At 35.9% G+C, this 12,195-nt stretch overlaps 1 protein-coding gene across 1 annotated transcript; it reads left to right on the top strand.

The window, feature by feature from the left end:
- The first annotated feature begins 1,724 nt into the window (after positions 1-1,724).
- Positions 1,725-12,195, top strand: LOC113230658 (RING finger protein nhl-1-like). Its single transcript, XM_026464675.1, has 9 exons — positions 1,725-1,921; positions 2,390-2,517; positions 3,154-3,422; positions 3,979-4,098; positions 5,051-5,266; positions 7,221-7,435; positions 8,454-8,680; positions 9,605-9,771; positions 10,581-12,195. Exons 1-9 carry the CDS (start codon positions 1,725-1,727, stop codon positions 11,055-11,057), a joined length of 2,016 nt encoding a protein of 671 aa, XP_026320460.1. The 3' UTR covers positions 11,058-12,195.

Raw genomic sequence — 12,195 nt, 5'->3', positions numbered from 1 at the left:
TTGAGTTCTGACAAATATTATACAATATCACCCTTGGCCGTGTTGCCATAACTAAAATATATTCGTGTGTGTATCATACAAGGTCGTTATTCTGTTTAGAGCTTCAATAACTGGCTTGACTGATCAGACAAATCTTTGGAAGTGGGTTATTTAGAATCACACTTTCATAGTATCTACTGTAAGCGGTAGCGTCTTCTAGATGAAGGAGACGATTTCTTAATTGACATCTGCTTTCATGCACCAAAAGACGTTAAAGACGTAATTGTCGTCGTTAAGTAGTAAATCATTTACAAGTCGCCAGTTCGCTGATGATGATTAATATGATATAAATCAATAACTTTCTTTTGAATACATTTACTGAAATTTTTTATGAAATAACTCCACTAGTTTTTTTTTTTATTATGAACAAAGATTGACACAGAAATTTTTTTTCGTTGACCGGGCACTCTGGCCACGTCCATGCTGCACCGTTTCCTTTTAATTGATTTTGTGATATTCCATAGGTGTAACTTATTAGGTTACAGCAACACAGCAACTTAATTTGCGTATACAATTTTAACGTACCCTATTTACATTCATTCATTTAAGTCTTGTATCACCCTCTGCTAGATATAGGCCTCCTTTTGCTCCTGTAACACTTTCCGTCTGCGTCCAGATTTTGCCTGTGACTTTTACTTTATAATCCACCCAGCGCTCTTGGGTGAATTGGATTACTTCGGCCAGCCCTTGGTCACCAAAAATTTACTGCAGCGGCCATCATCGCGTCTAACCAGGTGCCTTGGCCAACTCTACTTAGGGTGAGGCCAGACAAGCGTAATGTTGTGAGTTGTGAGTCGCGTTTTTTGAGTCTCTTAATTTACGTTCGACTAAAATTCGATTATAGCTCCAGACGAACGTATGGTATTCAACTGCTTTTAAGCGTTTCTACTGGATGTTTGTGTCATATAGAGTAATGGATCCATTAAACATAGTGTACATTTATAAAGCATTAGAAGATAATGATCTCTTCTAGAGATAAGCTCACTTTTGTATATCCTTTGTAAGTTGTAATTTTCAATGTCATTTATTTGTGCAATAAAGAATTATCATAATGTTAGGAAAAGAAAAAGAACCGAAGCTGAGTACATCCGCTTAATACGAAAATATTAAAGTGTGGGCAGTTTCATATATTATAAGTGAACATCCAGATTTTTTTAGGTACTACCACGTGCCAACGAATGTTTCCCTCATCCCTCTCTCTACCCACACAAATATTTCACACAGTGCGACCGTAGTTCGGTGTCATGAGTCGGCAGACAACTCATTTTGCGTCGGCGTGTGGTACAAACCGAACTTTTATATGAAACCATAATCAGCGACTTCTTGAACTTCCGTCCGTACGTTACATTAAAATTCTAGAGGTAGTTGTAAACAATATTTTACTATCCGTCATTAACGCAATTCAATAAAATGATTTCAACTGACGTCAATTTAAGTATCAGCTTCAATCAAGTTACTTACCTAGGTACTATTAGTATCTACGAAACAACACGACTAGCAACTACATGCATTTAAGTAAATGTCATAGCAATGTTGTTGGTAGATAATATTGATAGATAATTATAATCAGTTTATCTAATAGATAGTATATTGAAAATCGCACATTCCATTAATTGCTTGAAATCAGTACTATTGCTTCCTTTGTAAAGTGCAATTGTGTTTACAAATATAATTTTCAATGTACAATGGCACAAAAATTGAAAAAGAAGCCGTCTTTTTTCACATTGAAACGGTGGAATAGTCAAAATGAAGTTATTGAGCCAGCCAGCCCGAATATCGTCAATATACCGGCAGAACTGCCACAAGCTGATGCAATACCAAACTTTCGACCGGACAACCCCAGTCATCTGAGGAATTTAACTACAGAAACAAAACCTAAAAAGTATGCAGGATATTTGATAGTTTCTTCTCTTATTTCACTGTTAAATTACTAATATCTATTTGTATCAGTGTTTTTCGTTAACTACGTCAGTGTTGTATCGCTGTGATCACTTCGAGCTTGACACATTTACGATTTAAATTCACCTCTATAACGTTGGAGGTATAGTTTAAAGTCCAAACTGTCACATTTGAAGTGCTTTTGACTGTAAACCAATTAAATGACGCAGTAACAACGATATCTATGTACTTGACCATGGGACCTGTAAAGAACCTGAAACGTTGGTTTATTTGAAAAACAAACGCGAATCCAAAAAATAGTTTCATTTCTTATGTTTAACTATCGCGAAAATAGTACATTGAAATCTTTGCGCAGTAATATTTTTTTCTTGGTCATAAGCTCGGTGGAGTGTTTCGAACTCAAGATTTTAGGGACTGAATTTTTACTTATTGTACTGTTTACTTTTTTTAGCATGATGTCAGCCGGAAACTTAGACGACTTAATCCAATGCTTTCTATGTTTGGAAGTTCTGCACAACCCGAAGATGTTGTCATGTCAACATACCTTTTGCATGGCTTGTCTTAGTGTTTACATTGCTGGTACGTAACAACCTATAGTACGCAATCTATGGAACGCAGGAATATATTCGTAATATCTGAATCTGAACATCACAACCAAGTATTAATGGATTACTTACATTCATCACCAGCGTCTGTTTATTGAAGAAACTATAGCGGTCTACAAATTTCATGTTATGGAATTTCCTGTAACTTTAAAGAATCCCAGAGTTTTGAAAACCGCATTTTCCCATACGAATCTGCATAATATCCAAATGCTTATTACAACGGGGTCGTCTATATGATGTTGTCCCTGTTTCTCTATTGTAGGTACACATAATATACCTTCAATGTTTGTATGTCAGTGCAACCTGCCTCAGTGGCCGAACGGTTACCATGCTGGTCTGCCATGCAGAGGTTCCGGGTTCGATTCCCGGGCCGGGAGAAATATCTGCATGGTCTACATTTATTTGTCTCGTGAGTTTATGTCCATGACAGTCCATGACACCCGCGACACAGGATTTTTCTAGTGCGGGGCTATGAGTGTGTGCGTTAAAAAAAAAAGAAAAAGAAATGTTTGGCCGGACGCAGTGAAAGTCAATAATACTCTTGATATATGTTAACTTCTACACAATCTGTATTTACACAAACAAATGTAACAATTCGCAATGTTTACAGATAATTCTATATTCCACTGTCCAATCTGCAACACAAGAATCCAAGTGCTAAGTCCGAACTTCCTTAAAGAGTTACCATCGAACCTGTACATAGATTCTCTACTCTCACTGGTGGGCCTTAAAGACTCCATGCACAGTCGTATAACACCACCCACCACTCCCGCTGCTGGGGTTTCAAGTGTCGATTTGTTCGCTGGCGGTGTAAGATGCTCCACTTGTCAGAGCATGTGTGATAGCTCTGATATTACTTCTTGCCGGCATTGTAAATTGGTAAGTTTTATTACTGGACTATTTTTTGTATACAAATCTGCAGTATAACTAAGTTTTACTGTACCTATTGCGTTGTAAACATTTTCTTTTGTATTTAATTTGTGTATTTATTTACAATATTCAAGGACAAAAGTTTTTTTTGTATATAATACCAAGTGACGGGACGAACAAATCATGCGCCTGGTGTAAGCGACACGCCTATCCATAACAGTTGTAGGCCACTCAGACCTTTAAATCGCAAAGATCTGAGGGGCACTACCACTGAGACTTAAGTTGACAAGTTTCATGTGCCTGTAATTTCACCAGCACCCTTACCCTTCTAAGCCGGAACGCAGTAATGTGAACATTAGGCGGCAGAAACAGCTACCGTGGCAGTACTTCCCTGGACGAGCTCTTTCACAAGGAGCTCTACGGCTATTAAAATAAACTTGATGATACGTGATGAATAAACCTTACACATATCTTTAGTTGTCTCATTTAAGAATTTTCTTTAAAGTCTCAGCAATAATTTAGCCAACTTTACGAAGCTTATGGCAGTCATGTATGTTCTCTACAGAACTTTTGCAAAGTGTGTTGGTGTCAACACTTGGACGATATGAGGGTTCAAATCGGCTCTATTGTAAATCAATTGGAGTCTGCCACCAAAAAATTGGAATACAAAACTGAACATTACAAGGTACCTATTCTTGACATTTATGTGCTTTGACATAGTAAAAAAAATATTAGTGACATCTTACAACTACTTTGATACCTTATATGTATATTTAATATTTTACTGATTTAAGTGGAAATTCCTAATTAACCCATGCACTCCAATACGCGCCAGTTTCACGCGATCTACCCTGCGCTTATTAGTTTACACGGACGCTCTTTCCATTGTAACAAAAACACAACATTCGCGAAGAACGTTAAAAATTTCAAACAGGCAATCGCGCACGATTACGCGTGCAGGCTATCCCGCGCGCGATCCTGTTCGCTCTGGCTCGTTATTAACCTTAATATTATTTTCAAATTCATTTGGACTTTAACACAAATTCTATACAGAGTGTAGGCAATTATTCCTTAATTATAAGAGATATCAATAATCTATAAACTGATATCGAAAACACGTTACCTAACGAGTAAAACGACATGAATAACTTTTTAAAATAAAACTAGTTTTTACACTACTGGAAATTATATATTAATTATATATTAATAAAAATAAACACCACTTTTTTGTTTTAACTTAAAGACACGTTACTTGATTTATTGCAGTTTCGTTATTTCTAAACATATTGTTACCTCTTAAAGTAGTTCACCTAAAGCCTCTCTCTACCAATGTCATATTAAATGTATGGGAGCGTTTGACGTTAAAATGTTGGATATTTATAATTAAGTTTTAAGTAAAGTCTGTTTAAGCAACGTATTTTCGATATCAGTTTACAGGTTTTTGATAACTTTTACATTTACAGAATAATTGCCTGGTACGCTTAACGATTACACTCTGTATATTGATAGTATTGTTATTTTATTACAGAATTTACGTTTATATAACTTTGCAATAAACTTAGTAAGCATCGAATCCAATATAAATCAGTGAAAACAATAATATGCATACTTATATCCATATAATACTATTTACCCAGGATCGTTGCGAACGCATCGCAGAGCAAATAAATATTGCTGCAGATGAGAAAATAAACGCAATAATGAAAGCCAAAGATGGTTTGCTAAAGGAAACCGCTACATTACAAAAGAACAGTGAAATGACAGCTTTAGGTTTGAAGGTGTCCGTAGAAGAAGCGAGGGATGTAGCTAAGAGGGCTATGGAAAATAAGAACAGTGCAAATGAAATGGTTCAGGTAGGTTTTGCTATAATTTGTTAACTTAGTATTTATTACTAAGTACATTATTGCAGACTACTACTCACAAGTAGTTAAATCTTAGAGCGATTACACACGGCGACTTTAACAACGCAATGCAAACGCGATGCTGTAGCTAATCATCTACCTATAAACACACGCGTGATTTTAAGCAGCGATGCAAACGCGCGACTGCACCGATACAAACGTGCCCTAGCATCGCTATACTTGGGATTTATAGGCGATTTAATGCATCGATGCAATGGCGCGTTTGTATCGATGCAGTTTGCTCATTTGAATCGATGCAATCGCCTATAAATCGCAAGTGTAGCGATGCAAGCGCCCGTTTCACGAACGCGCCTTTGCATCGCAGCTAAAAACACCGTGTGTTGGTTACACAACTTCGAAGTTAAATTCTTTTGCATCGCCAGTGACATTTTGCAGTACCTACTCATCACTTTACTATCACTTTAAACGACAAAGCTGTGGTTGTAGCGTAGAACGTTAGTTGCCACCAGCTACTGACCGTGGGCAAAGTAAAAGTTATACAGACGACGCTACGGCAAAAAAGTCGTTAAAAACCAAAAACAAATATTTGCAACGAAGATATAGCAAAATTCTTAAGATCTGCTCGCTTGCTTCATTCCATAGCTCAGTTGGGGAGAGCATCGGCACGGTATGCTGATAGCTGAATCGAAGGACATTTTCTTAGTGTTCAATCTTCATATTAATAATTATTACAAACCAGTGGACTAATTTCACAAAAAATAATTGAATACACAAAGTGTTTTTTTTTTAATGAGGCAGCATGAGGAAATAGGAAACCATAGAAAATACACTAATATTTTGCATGAAAAATCATTTTGTTAAATTTGGTGAACTTCTGCTGTCCCGATATTTTTCGTCTCATACAACGAAATCATTCTTATAAGAAGCTGTGTCTATCAGCATTAAAAAAAGTAATCAATTTTATTCATTTTGCATGAAAAACAGTTCATGAAATTTGACCAACTTCTTCTATCCCGATTTTTTCGTTCCGTTCAATGAAATGGTCCTTACATAAAACTGAATCGATCAGCACTAAAAAAAAAATTAATAAATTTTGTTTACTTTTATGGACAACATACGCTTGACCAAAAATTGCCATTTTTTGGCAAAAAATTTGTGCCAAAATTGTTTTAACAGAAAAGGACAATGAATCCTAAGACTGTTTCCGTGTATCTTCTATGGTTTCGGATTTCCCCATACTGTCCCATAAAAAAAACACTATGTATATTGGTAGTAAAACATCGTCATATTCAACAAAAACTTAATAGATATAAAAAAACTGAAAACCATTGATTTAGTATTGTATAATAAATCTATACTGAAGACTATACGGTGTAAATGCCAAAGTGATTGTATGTACTACGGAGTCCTTACGCATTTTTTTATGTACGTTTTTTCTCCTTTGTTTCATTTAAATACCTCTTTGTAATGGTCCTCGTGAACACATTAATACTAATTTTAATCTTATCTGTATCTGTTATAGCATGGTTATATCACGCATACTTATAATAAGAAATCACTGTTGATTTCCTACGTCTAAGCCGATGAAATTGATCCATTGATAGTTAAATACTCAACAATACATAATTGCGACGAAATCAATTAGGTATAACCGTTTCGTACGTTATTAATTACATTTAGAATCATGTAAATTTTGTTATCATATCGATTACTTATAATAATAATAGAAAAAAAACGGCAAGCCTCAAAATACAACAAATTCCGTTTCCTCTACTCGGAATATCTTAAGATATAGGTACTTTCTATATAATCGAGAATTGAGTTACCTATCCTAAGAAAATTGACGACTTCATTATCTTTGTAACTTGGAACAATTTTGCAAACATTCTACTACTCGCAAAGTTTCCTCAGGTTTTCCTTTTCGCATGAAAGTCAAATTCTTCAGGTAACAACCTTCATGAACCTGCACCAAAACACAGTCCGACTCTTAACAGAAGTCTCCAAATGGGACGCAGAAAGTTTTGTGTTCGACAAAGAGAATTTCCGCATAGAGTTGGATGCAGCTTCACCGTTGGACGCGGAGTCAGATGATCCATTGCCTGGAGGGGCACGGCAAAATAATCCTTTGGAAAGTGAAGATACTCTTTCTTTACATTATAGGTGAGTTACGCACGACTCTTACGTTGCTAGATTGTTTTTTTATAAAAAAGTAAGTGTGCATTTGACTTGAAAGCCCAAGTTAAAGTGTTCAGGGAATAAGTCTGCAGAGAAGGAATTCCACTCCATAGCTGTTTGCAAAAACAACATAGTGGAACCTCAGCCTACGTCCAGTCCCCTGATAATGGAATGGGGAAGGCGGAATTAAATCGTGCAATTACATCGCACGGTCGCCGGGATATATCTTGTACAATACCGGTAACTTTACAGAGGTGTTCACGGCTCTACAGCTTCGCTTCGACTAAATCCAACTTACCTATAAATCTCTTACCACGCTTTTGAAAAGAAGAAATGAATATTCAAAAAAGAATATGAGTAACATTATATTTTAATTACGACTAAATTACATTGATTTAAACGTTCACGATTTTCACACATTATTCGAATTTAATATCGGAACCACTATTTGGTCTGTGATATCGGAACTTAATCGTGCATAAATTGTGTTTTATGTACTTCGACATTTCGGCCGTGTTGCAACGTCTATGATCTGGAAGGGACTCGAGACTCTTCCAGAGACTCGTCCCTACGAGACCATGGACGTTGCAACATGTCCGAAACGTTGATGTAAATGAAATATGTATATTTATACGCGATTAGGTAAGTCTCGATATTAAATTCAAATAAAACGACTAAATTATATAGGAAAATCGCGCAGGTACTTACGCCGAACACGACTACGTTGTGGTAATTTCCATAATATAAACGATGTATTTTTTACTTTTTCTATTATTATTTTTAATTGCCCCGCACTAAGGAAACAGTGTATCGTTGTGGTTATCTATGTGACACACACATAGATAACCACAAAGTACACCCAAATTCATGAGAGAAATAAGTGCAGGCCATACTAATATTTCTCCCGGCTCGGGAATCGAACCCGGACCCTCTGCGTAGCAGTCCAGAATGCAACCGTTCAATCAGGGAGGCAGTTACCTACATTTTAAAAGTTTCATTACAGATCCCGAAACTTCCTCCCCCACTACGTCTGGCGTAAGACCACTCGTCCATCGGGCATAGGCCTCAGTCCATGGAACAACAACCTATACGTCTGTGGCATGGACTCGCATTGCGTACTTGTCATAGAACGGACACATGCCAAAATTGTGGCGCGCCTGACCTGTGAAGACATGCTTTGTCCTGTGCAAATTGCTTTCATGAAGAGCAATGGAGAGATTTATGTTACTGGTAGGCAAATTTCTGTTTTGTTTTTACTCACAGCATTCGCAATACTTGTTCCACTAATCTTTGGCCAGGTCTTCAGAGACAACATTTTCAGGTACTTGCAGCTATTTCAGATTGCAGAAAGGTTTTTTACAAAAAATTGTTCTGGTTCATATCAATCACCATAAGCGTTACTTATTAACGAAACTCAAAATATTTGTCTAAAAACCAGTACGCATCAAACAATAAATAATCGAACCGATATGTCTTCGACTTCCAAGTACTACAACTCTACCTTCCTATCGCCCTATCAACCATCTTGGTTATATGTGCTGTGTACACATTGATATGTACCGAACATTGGGAGTTATATGCCGTACTTGCTCAAGACTTTTTCCAATATTATTTTGACCCACAAAAAAATATATTTATTTAACCTATGCCGCCTTAAAGCTATGTCGTTCGTCATGTCTTCCTTTATTTATATTACACATGTACATTAAAAAAATATTATAATAGTAAGTAATAGTAGTTTACTACGGTACACCACCCAGTCAGAGTGTAGCAAAGAGACTAAAAAACGAATTATAATTTTACTTAGTTAATACAATATGAGATCGACGTAAGTTATGCATAAGCTTTCCGTGAGTCGTGAGTTTGTGCCCAGATATAATATGCAGATTTTTTTTCAATTTTATAAAAAATTTGAAATTTACCATGATTTTTGGATGTGAAATTGTTTTAGTTTATATTTAATGCGTTAATGTTTTTTTTATTATTTTAAAATAATATTGGAATTTTATTACAGATTAAGTAGACCTACAATGGACGGTTTCTGAATATTTCTAAATATAAGTTGGGACAGGATCAGGTTCTACTGGCAAAAGGGATATTTTTAAATTCAAAACTTTTCCTGCTATAAGCAAAAACATCTAATTATTATTACAGACAAATGGAAGCACTGCATCCATGTGTTTTCGAAGGACAACGAGTACCTAAGGTCTATGTGCCATAAGGGTAGTAGAGTCGGCATGTTACGTTCCCCAGAAGGCATCGCCACTGACAACTCCCAGCTTCTGCTCTACGTTGTGGATACTGGCAATGATAGAGTTCAGGTAATTTTAGTTAATACTTTATAAATTAAAGGTCCATGAAGAATATTCTCAGATCAAATTGAGAGGGTTCTTAAACGGGCTGAATCGCGTAGTGAGTATGTAAGTCAAGCAAGAGAGGTTTATCAGGACTGTCACCTTACTTACTTACTGACTTACCTATTTTTGCCGCCAAGCAGTGATGTGAACATTACTGCGTTCCGGTTTTGAAGATGACGGGCGCACTGGTAGTGACCCTCAGATCTTCGTGATTTAAAGCTCTGAGTGGCACTGCAACTGATACAGACAGGCGTGTCGCTTACCACCAGGCGCAAGGCTTACTCGTCCCGTTACTTGGTATCATTTAAAAAGTTAAAAAAAAACGTGCTAAGTGGCCATCGATAGCTTCTGCCTACACCAATGCGAATGTAAAGGCGTGAGTAAGTATTTAATATTACAATCAAGGTAAATAACAGCTTTTAGCACGTAACTCCTTGCAGAGTATACGTACGAAACATTTAGGCACAACTTTATTTTCAATCCGATAATATAGCTATATTTGCACTTTTATGTGAACTTAATTTTTCGCTATCCCGTACCAATATGGAACATACAATCGTTCTGTCTAGTTATTACCAATAAACTCATACATGAACAACCAATCAAAGACTATGAATGGAAGTGCAAGCAATAAATAATTTAAAAAATATATGTTACCATTAAATCAAATAGTTTCACGTATCTTATCTTTTTTCCCGGAACTATAAACGTTTTCGTTGTCCAAAAAAATTTTACGTACATCAAAAATATTTTTTTCAATTTCATTATTGCAGATACTCCAAACCGACGGCAAATTCGTTCAACAAATAGGAGTATCAACTTACGAGAAGATCTCAGCGGGACCTGGACCTTGGACGTCCAAAGAAGTCTTGTGCACAGACCTAAACGCCCCTACTAGCGTCGCAGTGACCAATGATAGAATCATCGTACTCGACAGTGGGAATAGGAGGGTTAAAATCTATAATAAACAAGATAAAGGAAAAATTCTAGAATTTGGATCGTTAGGGCACAGAAAGGGACAGTTTAGGCAACCGGAAGTATTAGCAGTTGATCCCATGGGTTTCATTTTAGTAGGTGATTCGGGCAATTGTAGAGTACAAGTTTTTAAGCCTAATGGACAATTGGTAAGGGTTTTTGGCAGATGGGGAAGCGAAGCTGGCAAGTTTGCATGGATTTCTGGCATTTACGTTACTAAACAGTTGGATATTATAATAAGTGATCCGAAGAATCATGCTGTTAATTTCTTTTAGATTCATTATTTTTATATTCTCATCATTTCTGCCTTCCTTCACATAACTAACGTATGTAGTCTACATTTTTAGCGAATTTGAATTATTAACATATACTGGTATATGGGTAAATCCATAGCGCATGTAACACCCGTTACTTTGACTAAAGGTTGCATTTAGAAATTCTGCCGGCTAATTGAGTAATGCGAAAGACAGTCTTTCGACAAACAGATTCGGTCTTTCAGGTTCAGTCACTATTTAAACTCCTATTTCTACTAATTGTTTGTCAAAAGTAAAAACTTTAAGTCACCATTTCTGCTTATGATCTGACAAACTTTTTACAATTTTGTCGCCTAATTCACTATTTGTAATAATAATATTTATCAAATTCTTGATAGTGGTGTCATTTAAACGTAGTTTCTACCAATTATTTGTCAAATTATGACAGCATAAATAAATACCTACATTTACCTCTCCCACAGTTGTTAGGTGTTGCAAGAACAGTATACGGGTGCTAAGTTTTTTGTTTTGGAATTACCCATATTGAATAAGCGAAACGACTCCCCCTAAGCGGATTTTTATATATGTATATCTTATTAGTGTCAGTTTTATTGTTAAACAAAATTAGAGTAATTGACATATTTCAAAGAAAAAAAAACTTTAGGTACCAATATCTCGGAAAATTACCAAAATGCAAATGCGTTAGTCATGACAAGGAGGGTACAATTTTCGCCATTAATTATTTTTTTCAAATTAACTATATAAATGTGGAAATTCTACTAAAGTCATTTATATACAGATCGACCAACTTATTTGTAAAATTAGTTGTGCCTCTAGCAAAATAGTAATTAATAATATATTTGCATATTCTATGCATACGTTACAATGCTTCAAATCATCCGTAAAAGAACGGCCATTTTGGTCGTAGACACATTTGCTGAAACAAGTGGCCCATCAGATATATTAAAATTGTTCTAATACTTCAGAAACTTTGCGGGCGTGGCGAGAATAATAATGGAATGCATACCGAAGAAACAGATAGATTACAGACAACTTGGTCGATCTTAACAGATTTGTTTTTTAATTCTGTATGTATTATTTAGTTTAGTATTTGTATTAAAGTTGAAATTAAAGCATTGAATTGTATAACAAGAAATTT

This window comes from Hyposmocoma kahamanoa, unplaced genomic scaffold, assembly GCF_003589595.1.
Source record: "Hyposmocoma kahamanoa isolate Upper Pololo Valley unplaced genomic scaffold, ASM358959v1 64, whole genome shotgun sequence".
Lineage (NCBI taxonomy): Eukaryota > Metazoa > Arthropoda > Insecta > Lepidoptera > Cosmopterigidae > Hyposmocoma > Hyposmocoma kahamanoa.
Note: the sequence above shows the minus strand (reverse complement) of the source record. Positions and strands in the feature narration are given on the sequence as shown.

Bases quoted from the DNA above. Each gene is read 5' to 3' on its own strand.
- LOC113230658 (XM_026464675.1), top strand. From the start codon at position 1,725: ATGGCACAAAAATTGAAAAAGAAGCCGTCTTTTTTCACATTGAAACGG. The intron at 3,423-3,978 runs GTAAGTTTTATT...TGTTCTCTACAG, and splicing joins CTTGCCGGCATTGTAAATTG to AACTTTTGCAAAGTGTGTTG. The intron at 9,772-10,580 runs GTAATTTTAGTT...TCATTATTGCAG, and splicing joins CTGGCAATGATAGAGTTCAG to ATACTCCAAACCGACGGCAA.